This window comes from Panthera onca, chromosome C2, assembly GCF_046562875.1.
Source record: "Panthera onca isolate mPanOnc1 chromosome C2, mPanOnc1 haplotype 2, whole genome shotgun sequence".
NCBI lineage: Eukaryota > Metazoa > Chordata > Mammalia > Carnivora > Felidae > Panthera > Panthera onca.
Genome location: NC_138347.1, coordinates 129,175,470 through 129,190,721, shown reverse-complemented (window position 1 = coordinate 129,190,721; position 15,252 = coordinate 129,175,470). Strand labels below are relative to the sequence as shown.

The following is a 15,252-nucleotide window of genomic DNA, read 5'->3' as shown; positions in this document are numbered from 1 at the left end:
ATAAATAAATAAATTTATTATAAATAAATGTTTGTGTATATAATATATATACAAATAAAATGCTTTGTCCAACAACTATAGAATGCTCATTATAAATAAATAAATTTATTATAAATAAATGTTTGTGTATATAATATATATACAAATAAACCGCTTTGTCCAACAACTATAGAATGCTCATTATTTTAAAATGCACACTAAACAACAAAAAGTGATCTTATGCTGGGCCACCAAACAATCTTCAACACATTTCAACTCATTCAGAGCATCTTATTCTCCCATAATGTAATTACACTAGACGTAAACAGCATGAGACAGCTTGGAAATTACAAACACTATAAATCAACCAATACCCTTCTCAATAAACTATGAGTCCATAAGAGACATAATGAAAATTAGAATATATTTTGAATTAGAATATATATTAAAATATTTAGGATAATCATACAGATATATCAAGAGAAAGAGTGCTTATAGGGAAATTTATAGCCTTCAATACATATATTAGAGTGGAAGAGAGCCTGAAAATCAATGACTTCAACTTCCTTTTACAAAGACTAGAAAAAGAACAAAACCGAAAAAAAGTCAAGAGAACAGAAATCAACACAATAGTAAATGAATTTTCAGTGGAGAAAATCAACAAAAGCAAAAGTTGTCTGTTTATGATTAACAAAATAGATAGAACCCTGTCACTTCTAATCAACAAAAAGGAGAAAACATGAATTACCACTATCGTCAATGAAAAAGAGGATCATGGCAAAAATTCCCACATATTAAAAATGTTTAAAAGCCTTCAGATTGGTGAATGCATCCACATGCTGGGAAGGTGGTGCATTCCAGTTCTTCAAGGACAGAAGTTTCTGTGCTTGAGACCCTTCCAGACCTCACCTATGAGCCTCTTCATCTGGCTGTTTATCCATACCCTTTATAAAAATTTTTTTTTTTTAACGTTTTATTTATTTTTGAGACAGAGAGAGACAGAGCATGAACGGGGGAGGGGCAGAGAGAGAGGGAGACACAGAATCGGAAGCAGGCTCCAGGCTCTGAGCCACCAGCCCAGAGCCCGATGCGGGGCTCGAACCCACAGACCGTGAGATCATGACCTGAGCTGAAGTCGGACGCTTAACCGACTGAGCCACCCAGGCGCCCCCCATACCCTTTATAATATCCTTTGTAGGGGTGCCTGGGTGGCTCAGTAAATTAAGTGTCTGACTTGGGCTCAGGTCATAATCTCATGGTTTATGAGTTTGAGCCCCATATAGGGCTCTGTGCTGACAGCTCAGGGCCTGGAGTCTGCTTCAGATTCTGTATCTCCCTCTCTGTCTGCCCCTTCCCCACTCACACTCTGTCTTTCTCTCTCTCTCAAAAATAAATAAACATAAAAAGTTTTACAAAATATAGTATCCTTTGTAATAAACTGTTAAACATAAAAAAACACATAAAGATAACATTGACAAAAACTTTACATCAGTTAAGTTTGAAATTTAGATGAAATGGACAAATTTCTTGAAAAACAAAACTTACCAATACGTGAAGAAACTTGAAGAATCAGAAAATCTGAACATTTTTCTAGGCATTAAAGAAATTTTATCTGGGGCACCTGGGTGGCTCAGTTGGCTAGGCATCCAACCTCGGCTCAGGTCATGATCTCACCGTTTTTGAGTTCAAGCCCCGTGTCAGGCTCCGTGCTGACAGTTCAGAGCCTGGAGCCTGCTTCGGATTCTGTGTCTCCCTCTCTCTCTGCCCCTCCCCTGGTCTCTCTCTCTCTCTCTCAAAAATAAATAAACATTAAAAAAAAAGAAATTTTATCTGGAATTGAAAATTTTCCACTAATAAAACTCTAGATATGAGTGGCTTTCACTGGTGAAATGTTCCAGAGTTAAGAAAAAAAATAACACTACTTTTATACAACATATTCCAAAGAATAAGAAAAGAGACATTTCAGAATTTATTTTATGAGCTAACATTAACTTTAAAACCAAACTTATGGGGACGTTAAAATAAAGGAAAAACTGAAGAATAATTTCTCTCCTGAAAAAAGATGAGATAGATGCAAAATATCTTAAACAAAATGTTGGAAATTCAAGTTCCACTGTATATTAAAATCATTATACCTAACAACCAAGTGGGTTTATTCCAGGAATATAATAGTGGCTTAACATTTAAAAGTCAATTAGAAGAGTTCACCACATCAACAGAAAAAGCAGAAGAAATCATATGATTATCTCAATAGGTACAGAAAAACACCTGATAAAAATTCAGCATTCATTCATTATTTAAAGATTAGTCAAGCCAGGAAGGAAGGGAGCTTCTTTAATCTAGTAAATAATATCTAAGACAAAACAAAGCACCGGCAAACATTTTACCCAATGGTGAATTATTGAAAACGTTCCTCCTCTATCAGTACTTCTATGTAGTGATGTGCTGGAAGTTCTACTCAGTGCAATAGATCAAGAAAAAGAAATAAAATTACAAGAATTGAAAAAGAAGAAACAAAACAAACACTATTTACAAAGACACAAAGATATGCACAGAAAATCCAAAAGAAACTATTATAATTAATAAAATAACTTAGTAAGGTCATTGAATTCAAGGTCAATATACAAAAACCAACTGTTTTTTTTCAAATAGCAGCAACAAAGAAACGGGAAATGAATTAAAATCATGATCCCATTTATAATAGCACCAAAAACCAGTTGATATCTAGGAACAAATCTAAGAAGGATGTTCGAGACCTATAAAGTGAACACCACAAAATATTATCAAGAGAAGAGCCAGTAAGGAAGGCCTTCATGAGTGCAGGGATATACCATATTTATGAATTGCAAGAGTTAATATTGTGGAGATGTCAAATCCCTCCAAATTGATCTATATTTCTGTATAGTTCCAATCAAATCTCTGCAGGTATTTTTTCTGGAAATCGACATGTCAATTACAGAATGTACGTGGAACTGCAAAAACCAAAACAATAACAACAAACATACCCAAGTCCATCTTGAAGAAGAACAAACCAAGAACTCACAAGTCCATCTTGAAGAAGAACAAACCAAGAACTCACATTATGAGATATCAAGAGTTACAATAAAGCTGTAGGAATTGAGACAGTGAGATATACAGATCAGTAGAACAGAATGGAGAGCCCTGTAGCACATATTTGATTGCCTGATTTTTAACAAAGGTTGTACTAAAGTGCAGTGAGGAAAGAAAAATCTTTCCAGGAATGGTGCTGGGTCCATAGGACATATACATAGGAGAAAACATGAACACAGGCTCCTGTCTCACCATTCACAAACATCAATTCCAAAAATCTAGGCCACATGGTTTAGCTTTGTCTTCCATGACATTATACTAGCTCACCAAGTTATTCAGTTTATAATTATAGTTATATAGCATGAATTAAAGGACTTATAAATCCTTTGTTAAATTTGAGAAGACCTAATGAGTGAATATTTGGGACAAAAAAAAATGTCACAATAAGAGAAGTCATCTGCTTCTTTTAACTTAATTTCACTTCAAAATGAATGGAAAATAAATCTATGTATTAAAAAAAATCAGTTCCAGGGGTATCTGAGTGGCTCAGTCTGTTAAGCGTCTGATTTTGGCTCAGGTCATGATCTCACAGCTTGTGAGTTCAAGCCCCGTGTCAGCTTTGTGCTGACAGCTCAGAGACTAGAGCCTGCTTTGAATTCTGTGTCTCCCTCTCTCTCTGCCCCTCCCCTGCTCATGCTCTCAAAAATAGATAAACATAAAAAAAATTTTTTTTAAATCAGTTCCAGATGGATTCTAGATCTAAATGTAAGAGGAAAAACTATGAAGCTTTCAGAAGGAAACAATATTTTCACGAACTTGGTACAGGCAAAGACTTTTTAAGCATACAAAAGGTGCTACCCATAAATAAATCTGTTGAAATTGACTCAGAAATATTTTAAATTTCTGTATATGAAAAGACACCATTGAGAGAGAAATGCAAACCACAAAATGTAAGAAAATATTTGAAAAACATACATCCAACAAAGTTCTCATAGCTACAATATATAAGGAACTCCTACAACTCAATAAAAAAATAAGCAAATAATCCAATAGAAAATTGGGCACATCACAAAAGAAGATACGTAATTTTCCAATAAACATGAGAAAGTATTCAACTTTATTACTTATCAGGGAAATTAATATTAAAACTATAATGAACTGCATCAAGTGCTCCAGAATAACTAAAATTAAAAGAAAACTTAAATTTATATTTCATCCCAAACCAAGTATTTTTAAGAATTTAATTGAGAGAGAGAGAGTGCAAATAGGGGAGGGGCAGAGAGAGAGGGGGACAGAAAATCCGAAGCAGGCTCTGCACTGACAGCAGTGAGCCCATGTGGGGCTTGAATTCACCAACCACCAGATCATGACCTGAGCTGAAGTCGGACACTCAACCAACAGAGCCACCCACGCACCCACCCAAACCAAGTATTAATACTTGGTACGGGGCAACCCACATACTGTTGGAAGTGAAATGAGATTGGAAACTGTACAACCATGTTAAAAAATTGTTTGGCAGTTATTAAAGCAGAATATAGGTGCACCCTGTGATCCAGCAATTGCACCCTGTTTACAGAAATGCATACACATGTTCACCAGCAGACATGTATGAGAACTTTCACAGCACTATTGCTTCGTGATGGCCTTAAATTAAAAAAAAAAAAAAGACAACCAAATTTCCATTAATACTCATTGATATATTCACCATTGGAATACCACAGAGCAATAAGAATGAACAAATTACAATAAAGACACACCTCATTTGATTGCACTTTGCTTTACTGTGTTTCGCAGATACTGTGTATTATATTTCACAGATTGAAGGTATGTGGCAACCCTGTGTCGAGTAAGTCTAGGGGTGCCATTTTTTCCAACAGCATTTGCTTGCAGGGTGTCTCTGTGTCTCATTTTGGTAATTCCGACAATATTTCAAACTTTTTCATTATTATCATATTTGTTATGGTCATCTGGGATCAGTGATTATGACTTCCTGAAAGCTCAGACTGGTTAGCATTTTTTAGCAATATTTTTAATTAAGGTATGTACATGTTTATAGACATAATGCCATTGCACACTTAATAGACTGCAGAATGATGTAAGCATAAGTTTTATATGCTCTGGGAAACCAAAAATTCATTTGAATCCCTTCACTGGGATATTTGCTTTGTTTTGGGGATATGGAACCAAACCTGCACTATCTCTGAGGTATGCCTCAGAATACATATGAAACAGCAGAGTTGACTCTCTCAAATATCAGGTTTAGACAAAGAAGCTAGACAGAGAACAGTGCTTACTTTCTGATTTCATTTATATGAAATAAAAAGCAGGTGAAACTCAACTATGGTATTCAAAATAAGAATAATGATTACCTTTGATCATTGGTGACTATAAGGCAGATGAGGGGCTTCCAGGGTGCTGGTAACATACTCTTTCTCTATCTTCTGAATACTGGCTACTCGGGGTGTGCTCATGTTGTGCCAATCTGGGCTGCACACTTACAATGTGTACATTTTCTATGTGTATGTTTAAATTCAACGAAAGGTTTGCATTAAAACTATATACATTCCTTTTCCTCTAGATTAGACAAAGGAAGGCACTCCTATTCTCACTTTCAGAAATTCTATGGTCAAAGGATTCCTTGACTCCAAGCAGCCGCAGAAGTAGATGATCCCCTTCTTGGAAACTCTGCCCTTGAGTGTCTTTGGCATGGGGTGGATGTAGCAGGTGGCTTTCAGGACTGTGTGTTCTCGTCATAGCAGGTTTAGAATAAGGGTTTACCTCTTAGCAATCCTTGGGGCAAATCCCAGGCTAGGGACATCCTGATAAGTGTCTCAACAAAGAGAGGACTTGTTCATTGTTTTCTCTGGGATGCTCTTTAGCAGGGATCACTCTTTAATCTCTGATGAGAAAGATGTAACTATTTCCAGCTTAAGCGCAGATGGGCTGTGGTCAGCCTGACAGCCTCTTTGCAAAGCACAGACCCTGTGTGTGCTTTGTACAGAGGCTTGTATGCTTTTCTCAGTGGACTCTAGCTGGTCTTTGCTCCAAAGCCCAAAGAGTCACCAGATGTGAGAGGTCCTCCCCTCACTCCGCCCTGTCCCTAGTCATGTGGCACATAGAGAGAGACAGTGTACATTTATTTAAGTTTATTTATTTTTGAGAGAGAAAGAGAGACAGAGAGAGAGAGCGCGCACAAGCAAGGGAGGGCTGAGAAAGAGGGGGACACAGAATCTGAAGCAGGCTCCAGACTCCGAGCTGTCAGCGCAGAAATGGATGCAAGGCTTGAACCCCCAAACTGTGAGATCATGACCTGAACCAAAGTCGGACACTTAACCAACCGAGCACCCAGGTGCCCCTACATTTCTTAAATTGAAAGCTTAGTTGGCCAGAGGTGGTGTGAAAGGGGAGATGAATTGGGACAATATCCCATTGGGTTGTCTAAGGATGCTGATGTCCGTAAGGTGCAGAAGGAAGAGGACAAGCTGTTTACTTTGAGGTGTGTGTGTGCATGTGTGTATATTACAGAGAAAGAGAGGAGAGCCCAGGTTTGTATATCAAGGTGTCTTGCCCTTGACTTGGTGAATTCTGTGATTTACAATCTCTTATAACTACTTCAGCACTGTCTCTGGCTCAGTGGATGGCAGGGTTAATCTCTGCCAGAGAGAAGAATTTTTCACAATCTTAACTGGGGCCGAAAAAAAAAAAAAGTTACTTAGCAAAGATTCATCCTTTGCACATGAGAAGAGGATGCAGAATAAAGAGTTATGATGGGCTAAAATAATATAACACAGTCTTACATTCTTAAGGCCCAAATCTGAGGATACTTTACTAGACAAGCCTCGGTTTTGTAGTTTGAATAATTGTATTGCCAGTCCCAAAACTTAATTCAACAGAAAGGCTATTTAAAATGTATTCAATGTTGGAGTACTACGTGGCAATAAGAATGAAATATGGCCCTTTGTAGCAACGTGGGTGGAACTGGAGAGTGTGATGCTAAGTGAAATAAGTCATACAGAGAAAGACAGATACCATATGGTTTCACTCTTATGTGGATCCTGAGAAACTTAACAGAAACCCATGGGGGAGGGGAAGGAAAAAAAAAAAAGAGGTTAGAGTGGGAGAGAGCCAAAGCATAAGAGACTCTTAAAAACTGAGAACAAACTGAGGGTTGATGGAAGGTGGGAGGGAGGGGAGGGTGGGTGATGGGTATTGAAGAGGGCAGTTTTTGGGATGAGCACTGGATGTTGTATGGAAACCAATTTGACAATAAATTTCATTAAAAAAAATAAATAAAATGTATTCAGTGCAAAAGACTTGAAACAATGCTTTATATGAGATGGCACCCAAATAGCCAATATGCACATAAAATGATGCTCAACTTCATTAGTCATCAGAGAAACTCAAAATTACAGTGCAAAACTAGTTATACTCCCATCAAAATAGTAAAAGATGTGGAGCAACCAAACTCTCATACCCTTAAGTTGGGAGTATAAATTGGTTCAGCCACTTTGGAAAACTGTTCGGCAGTATGTATTAAAGTTAGACATACCTTCTACTTTAAGACCAAGAAATTACACTTCCTGGGAAATATCCTGCAGAAATGTATACCTACATGTACTAGAAGATGTGCTAGAATGTTCATAGCAGGGCTCACTGGCTCTTTGTAAGAGCCCAGACTAGAAACTACTATCATCAACAGGAAAGATAAGTGAAATAGAGGATAATATGCAGCACTGAGAACATGTGAAAGACAGCTATACACAACACCATAGATGATTCTTACAAATATAACAAGCGAAAGAAGCCAGACACAGCATTGTACATATCGTATGATTCCACCTCTACCAGCAAAATTCGTCCATGCTGTTAGAAGCCAAGAAAATGTGTATCTTTGTGGGGGACACGGAAAGCAACTGGAAGAAGCACCAGGGGGCCATCTCTGCTCTGTGAACGTTCTGTTTCCTGATGTGGGTGCTGGTTATACGGATGTGTTCACCTGGTCATATTTCATCAAGCTGTACATTTAGGATGTGTGAAGTTTTACGTATATTTATTGTACTTCAGCAAAAGTTGTTAAAACTGCATCTAAACTTTCCCTAAGTGAAGCTCACCGACTTCAGGACTGGGAGGCAGGCTGCAGAACCAACTAGAAGCAGCCCAAAGGTTCAGCGCTTTGCCTGACCTCAGCCGTCAGCAGAGGGTTGCAGGGAACCGTGTCTTTTTTGGGGGGTAGGGGTTCCGGGAGGCGTCCGGAGTGAGCGACTGAAGAGGAAGAGCCTGAAGATGCCTGAAAATGATGTTCAGAACATTGTGTATCTGTGTGCGCATGCTTTCCTGGGGGAAGAGTCTCCAGGTTTCATTCCGTGGACTGCCCCCCATTCCTCTGGAGCCTGTGTATCCTGTGCACTGCCCCCAATTCCTCTGGGGTCTGTGTTTTCTAAACATTTAAGAGCTGCATGGCTAGACGAAGGCCGAGAGTCAGGGAACTTAGGTCCTAGTAACTCACCTGGGACCCAGCCGATCACCTGCCTTCTCCCTCTGTGAAGGCGGCCAGTCCAGCGGGCTCCGAGGTTGCTTCCGCTTGCACCTCCAGCATGCGGACCCCTATCCCGCGAGAGAGGTGCGGTCTAGCAGCTCCGGGAGGTGGGCGGAAGGAGTGGCTGCGGGTCAGCAGGAGCGTGGCTCGAGTCTGCCGCCCTCTAGCCCTGCGGAGGGCTGGGGCTGGTCGGGGGTGTGGCGAGGACGATCTGCCCAAAAGGTGAACCCTTCGGGGGAGGCGGATCCGCTCCCCCTGGGGAGGGTCAGGTAAAGCCTGCCTCGGCTCCCGGAGCCCGCGTCAGTGTCGTATTCCTGCAGCGGACGATGAAGTTCGCCATCTGCTCCCTGCTGTGCGCAGGGACCCTGGGTGAGTGCGCACTGCGAGCTGAGTGGGGGCTGGCCCTCCAGGGCGCGGACTGGGTGCCAGCCGAGGGTCAGCCATAGTGGGACTGCACAGCCTGGGTGTTAGGGGCCCGGAAGCAGCCCAGCGCCTGGCTGGTTCCAAAGTGCCTCTGCCGGGGGTGGGGGTGGGGGCGGAAGGAGGGTCGGGGGGGCTGGGGGTGGGAGTGAACCCAGGCACCTGACAAACTTTTGTAGCCTAGGGCAGGGGGCCAAATCCCGCTTGCCGCCTGATGTTGTACAGCTGGATGAGCTAATGATGGCTTTAACATCTTTAAATGATTGAAAGAAAGTGAAAAGAACAGTAGTTTTGATACATGAAAATTATATGAAATTTAAATTTCAGTGTCCATAAATAAAATTTTATTGGAACACAATCATGTTCATTCAGGTAAGAATTGTCTGTGGCTGCACTCAGGCTTCAAGGACAGAATTGAGTAGTTGCTACAGAGACCTTATAGCCCACAAAGCCTAAACTATTTACTCATTAGTCCATCGCGGAAAGGACTTATGACACTTAGCCTGGAAGCTGTTGATCTTGTTCACAGTGAAGGAAATATGATCAAAGGAGAGAAGGGATTTTCCCCAGGGCTCCTGGCTCCTAAGCGGGGGAGGGGCTTAATGTCAGGTATGCTTGACCTATCAGGTATCTAACCAGAAGGGATTTTCCTGCTTTGAACTGTACATCTCCCATCTCTATCACACAACAGGGAGGTAGAGGAATGTACGAGAAAGGCGGTCACCCTAGAGTAGGATCCACTGTCACTCAGTTCTGTGTGGCTCAGTTCCGGGCCATCCCTTGACCTCTCTGAACTGGTTTCCTCATTAGTTCAGTAGGCATTGCTTTTCACAACCAACACTGCGAAATTAGAATGAGATAAAGTACCTAATGACAGAACTCTAGACACAGGTGAGTTACCACTGGTAATAATCCTGAACATCAATGTAGCAGGCCCCTTCCTGTGTTGGGCAGGGGGAGCCCAGGGCTCTTGGCTGGGTAACTGTAGGAAGGTAGGCGATGGTACAAAGTCAATGAGCTCGTGCATGTGAAAAACAGTTGCATGGCTCAACAACTGTTGGTTTTTTCTAGCTCTGGTTCCATCTGTTCTCAGGCTATCTTAAATAACTTCTGGAGTGGTAAGGTAGCTTACCTGAGGAGAGGGGTAACTTGGGGACGGCAGGAGGAAAAGGCAGGTAGGTCAAGGAGTGCCACATAGGGCCACACAGGGAGCTCTGCAGGGGCTGGGAAAGGCTGGAAAGGGAGTGTACAGCTGTGTTCCAACTACAGCCAGCAGGGAATCCAGAGTGAAGCTCCCTGGTTGCTCCTTAATTGCTCCTGATCAGGGCTTGTGTTGTTTTTTCTTCCTTTATCTCCTTTCCTAGAAATGCCAGGCACTGACCAAAAGGTCATTTTCCCAATCAGGTCTGTATTTACAAACCAGAGGCAAGAGCTGCCTACCTCCCCCATGCCCACCCCCATAGTCCTTCCCAGTGGGCCACTAGATATGAACCAGCCTGGAGTCTAGGATGTGCTCTCTTCAAAGCTCAGTGTTCTTTTCCGACAAAAAACTGATGGGCAATGACAGAAATGCAACCAAAATAGTTTAAAATTTAACAGATCAAAGGAAAGGGGTTTGTTATTAGTAGACCTTGCAAGAGCCAAGAACCAGAGGGTCAGAACAGCCTGCACCTCCGCTTTGGCCTCTACCTTCTACTTCAGCCTCTCTGGGGCTTAAGAGATTTCTCCACACAACGAGCATGTGGCCACCAGAAGATTTTCCCTCCCAGGATCAGTCTCAAATATCCACAGTGGGCTCAGATTGTCCTTTCTTGAAATTGTCACATGGCTGTCACAGAGTGTTACTGAATTGGTATAGTCTAGCTTGCTTGCACTGTCTTTCTTTCCTCTCTTTTTCTTTCTTTCTTTCTTTCTTTCTTTCTTTCTTTCTTTCTTTCCTTCCTTCCTTCCTTCCTTCCTTTTTTGTTTATTTATTTTGAGAGAGAGAGAGAGAGAGAATCCCCAAGCAGGCTCCGTGCCACCAGCACACAGCCTGATGCAGGGCTCAAACTCATGAACCACAAGATCATGACCTGAGCTGAAACCAGGAGTGGGAAGCTTAATCCACTGAGCCACCCAGGAACCCCTCTCTCTTTCTTTCTTAGAATAATTTTTACTGGGGCACCTGGGTGGCTCAGTTGTTTAAGCATCCAACTTTGGCTCAGGTCATGATCTTATGGTTTGTGAGTTTAAGCCCTGCATCAGGCTCTGTGCTGAGAGCTCAGAGCCTGGAGCTTGCTTGCTTCAGATTGTGTCTCCCTCTCTCTCTGCCCCTCCTCCGCTCACACTCTGTCTCTGTCTTTCTCTCAAAAATGAATAAACATTTAAAAACATAAAATAATTTTTACTGAAGTATAATTTATATATAATAAAATGCACTCATTAAAAAATTTGTTTTAAATGTTCACTATTTATTTTTGAGAGAGACAGAGAGATGGAGCATGAGCAGGGAAGGGGCAGAGAAACAGGGAGACACAGAATCTGAAGCAGGCTCCAGACTCTGAGCTGTCATCACAGAGCCTGATACAGGGCTCGAATTCATGAACCGTGAGATCATGACCTGAGCCACAGTGTGATGCTTAACTGACTGAGCCACCCAGGCACCCCAGCACTCATTTTAAGTATACATGTAGTTCAATGAATTTTGACAACTACACGTACCCATGTAACTACCATCATGATCAAGATATAGAACATTTCCATCACTCTCAAACTATCCTTTTCCTAGTCATTCCCACTCTCTGTCACTCTATGTAAGTTTTGCCATTTCACATAAATGCAGTTGTACAGTACATAGACGTAGTCTTTTGAGTCTGGCTTCACTCAGTATAATTGTTTAGAGATTCCTCCACATTTTTGCATGTATTAAAGTTCATTCCTTTTTATTGATTAGTTGTATTCCATTGTATGGCTTTACCACAGTTTGTTTACCTATTCATTCGTTGGTGGACATTTAGCTTCCCCACTTTGGGGATATTATGAATAAAGCTGCTATGAACATTAGTGTACAAGTCTTTGAGTGGACTTATGTTTTCATTCCTTTTAGGCAAATTTCTAGGAGTAAAATTGCTGGGTCATAATGTAAATATATATTTAATTAGTTAAGAAAATGCCACGCTTTTTGAGTAGTTGTACCATTTACATTGCTGCCAGCAATGTAGGAGAATTTCGTTGCTCCACGTCCCATCAGCACTCGGTGTTGTCAGTCTTTTCCCGTTTAGTGATTTTAATAGGTGTGCTGTGGTATATCACTAGAGTTTTATTTTGTGTTTCTTTGATGAGCAATGATGTTGAGCATCTCTCTATATTCTTATTGGCCACTCGTATATCTTCTTTTATGAAGTATATGTTAAAATCTTTTCCTATTTTTTTAAATTGGGTTATTTGACTTACTATTGAGTTAAAAAGCCCTTTATATATGCTGGATACAAGTCCTTGGTCAGACTGATGTATTGCGATTATTTTTTCCAAGTTTGTGGCTTAGCTTGTCATTTTCTGAATGCTATCTTCTGAAGAGCAGATGTTGTCCATTTTGATCAAGTTCACCTACCAAATTTTAATTTTTGGATTTTATGCTCTATGTCCTCTCTAAAAATATAATTGGCTACCCCTAAAGCTGCAATAATTTCTTTTGGTTTATTTTAGAGGGTTTTTTTAAAAGCTTATTTATTATTTTGGGATAGGTAGAGAAAGAACCAGTATGGGAGAGGCAGAGAGAGGGGAGGACAGAGGATCTGAAGCAGGCTCTATGCTGACAGTCGAGAGCCCAACGTGGGGCTCAAACTCACGAACTGTGAGATCATGACCTGAGCCAAAGTTGGATGCTTAACTGAGCCACCCAGGAACCCTATTTTAGAAGTTTTATAGCTTCAGCTTTTGTGTTTTGGTTTATGATACACTTTTAGTTTTTGTGTATGGTTAAAGTAAAAGCTGAGATTCATTTTTCTCACATGAATATCCAGTTATTCCAGGACTTGTTTTTGAAAAGGATATTCTTTCTCCACTGAATTACCTTAGCAGCTTTGTTGAAAATCCACTGACCCTATAAATGTGGGTCAATTTCTAGTCTCTCTATTCTGTTCTGTTAAGCTATATGTCTCTTCTTGTGCCAATATCACACTGTCTTGATTACAGTAGCTTTACAGAAAGTCTAGAAATCAGGTAGAATAAGCCCTCCAACTCTATGGTATTACATCAGTATTGGTTTGCCATTTAGATCCTTTACATATGTGTATACATTTTTAATTGGCTTATCAACTACTATAAAAATCAAGTTTAGTATTGAAATGTTGTTGAGATTGCATTTAATTTATGGATCATTTTGAGAAGCGTTAGCCTTAAAAATAAAACTGTCAAGAGAACAAACTGAAGGTTGCTGGTGGGGTGTTGTGTGGGGGGATGGGCTAAATGGGCAGTGGGCATTAAGGAGGGCACTTGTTGGGATGAGCACTGTGTGTTGTATGTAACTGATGAATCACTAAATTCTATACCTGAACACACACACACACACACACACACACACACACACACACCAAATAATAAAATAAAACTGTCAAGTCTGGGGGTGCCTGGGTGGCTCAGTCGGTTAAGCGTCCGACTTCAGCTTGGTTCATAGGTTTGGGCCCTGCATTGGGCTCTGTGCTGACAGCTTAGAGCCTGGAGCCTGTTTTGGATTCTGTGTCTCCCCCTCTCTATGTCCCTCACACCCCCCTCAAAAAATGAATAAACATTAAAAAAATTTTTTAAACTGTCAAGTCCAAAACCTTTGGGATGCAGCAAAGGCAGCCATAAGAGGGAGGTATATTGCAATACAGGTCTACCTCAAGGAACAAGAAAAGTCTCAAATACACAACCTCATCTTACACCTAAAGGAGCTAGAAAAGGAATAGCAAATAAAGCCTAAAGCCAGAAGAAGGGAAATTATAAAGATTAAAGCAGAAATAAATGATATAGAAACAACAACAACAAAAACCCCCAGAACAGATCAACAAAACTAAGAGCTGGTTCTTTGAAAGAATTAATAAAGTTGACAGCCCCTAGCCAGACTTATCAAAAAGAAAAGAGAAAGGACCCCCCAAAATAAAGTCACAAATAAAAGAGGAGAGATCATGATCAACACCACAGAAATACAAATAATAATAAGAGAATATTATGAAAAATTATGTGCAAAAAACTTGATAATCTGGAAGAAATGGACAAATTCTTAGAAACATAAAAACTACCAAAACTGAAACAGAAATAGAAATTTGAACAGACCCATAGCCAGCAAAGAAATTGAATCAATAATAAAAAATATTCCAACAAACAAAAGTCCAGGGCTAGATGGCTTCCCAGAGGAATTCTACCAAACATTTAATGAAGAGTTAATGCCTATTCTTCCCAAATTGTTTCGAAAAATAGAAATGGAAGAAAAACTTCCATTTCCTTCTATGAGGCTAGCATTACCTTGATTCCAAAACCAGACAAAGACCCCACTCAAAGGAGAATTACAGGCCAATATCCTCGATGAACATGCATGCAAAAATTATCAACAAGATATTAACAAATTGAATCTAACAGTACATTAAAAGAATTATTCACCATGATCAAGTGGGACTTATTTCTGGGTTGCGGGGGTGGTTCAATATTTGCAGATCAATCAACGTGACACAACACAGTAATAAAAGGAAGGATAAGAACCATATGATCCTGTAAATAGATGCAGAAAAATCATTTGACAAAATACAGCATCCATTCTTGATAAAAACTCTCAACAAAGTAGGGATAGATAGAATATTCCTCAACATCATAAAGGCCATATACACAGCTAATATCATCTTCAATGGGGAAAAACAGAGCTTTCCTTCACTGTAAGGAACAAGACAGGGGTGTCTACTCTCACCACTACTATTTAACATAGTACTGGAAGTTTTAGCCTCAGCAATCAGACGACACAAAGAAATAAAAGGCATCCAAATTGGCAAGGAAGAAGTCAAACTTTCACTATTTGTGGATGACATGATCCTCTATGTCGAAAAACCCAAAGAATCCACCAAGAAATTGCTAGAACTAACACATGAATCCAGCAAAGTCACAGGATATAAAATCAATGTACAGAAATTGGTTACATTTCTATACACCAATAATGAAGCAGCAGAAAAAGAAATCAAGGAATCGATCCCATTTACAATTGCACCAAAACCCATAAGATATCTAGAAATAAACCTAACCAAAGAGGTAGATGGTCT

At 40.2% G+C, this 15,252-nt stretch overlaps 1 protein-coding gene across 1 annotated transcript in view; it reads left to right on the top strand.

The window, feature by feature from the left end:
* The first annotated feature begins 8,759 nt into the window (after positions 1-8,759).
* The window catches only part of LOC132683103 (inhibitor of carbonic anhydrase-like), a 62,989-nt gene continuing 56,496 nt past the window's right edge, over positions 8,760-15,252 (top strand). The window contains exon 1 of the mRNA XM_060638707.3: positions 8,760-8,935. Within this exon, the coding sequence (XP_060494690.3) occupies positions 8,893-8,935 (43 nt within the window). The 5' untranslated portion in view covers positions 8,760-8,892. The remainder of the gene's footprint in view (positions 8,936-15,252) is intronic.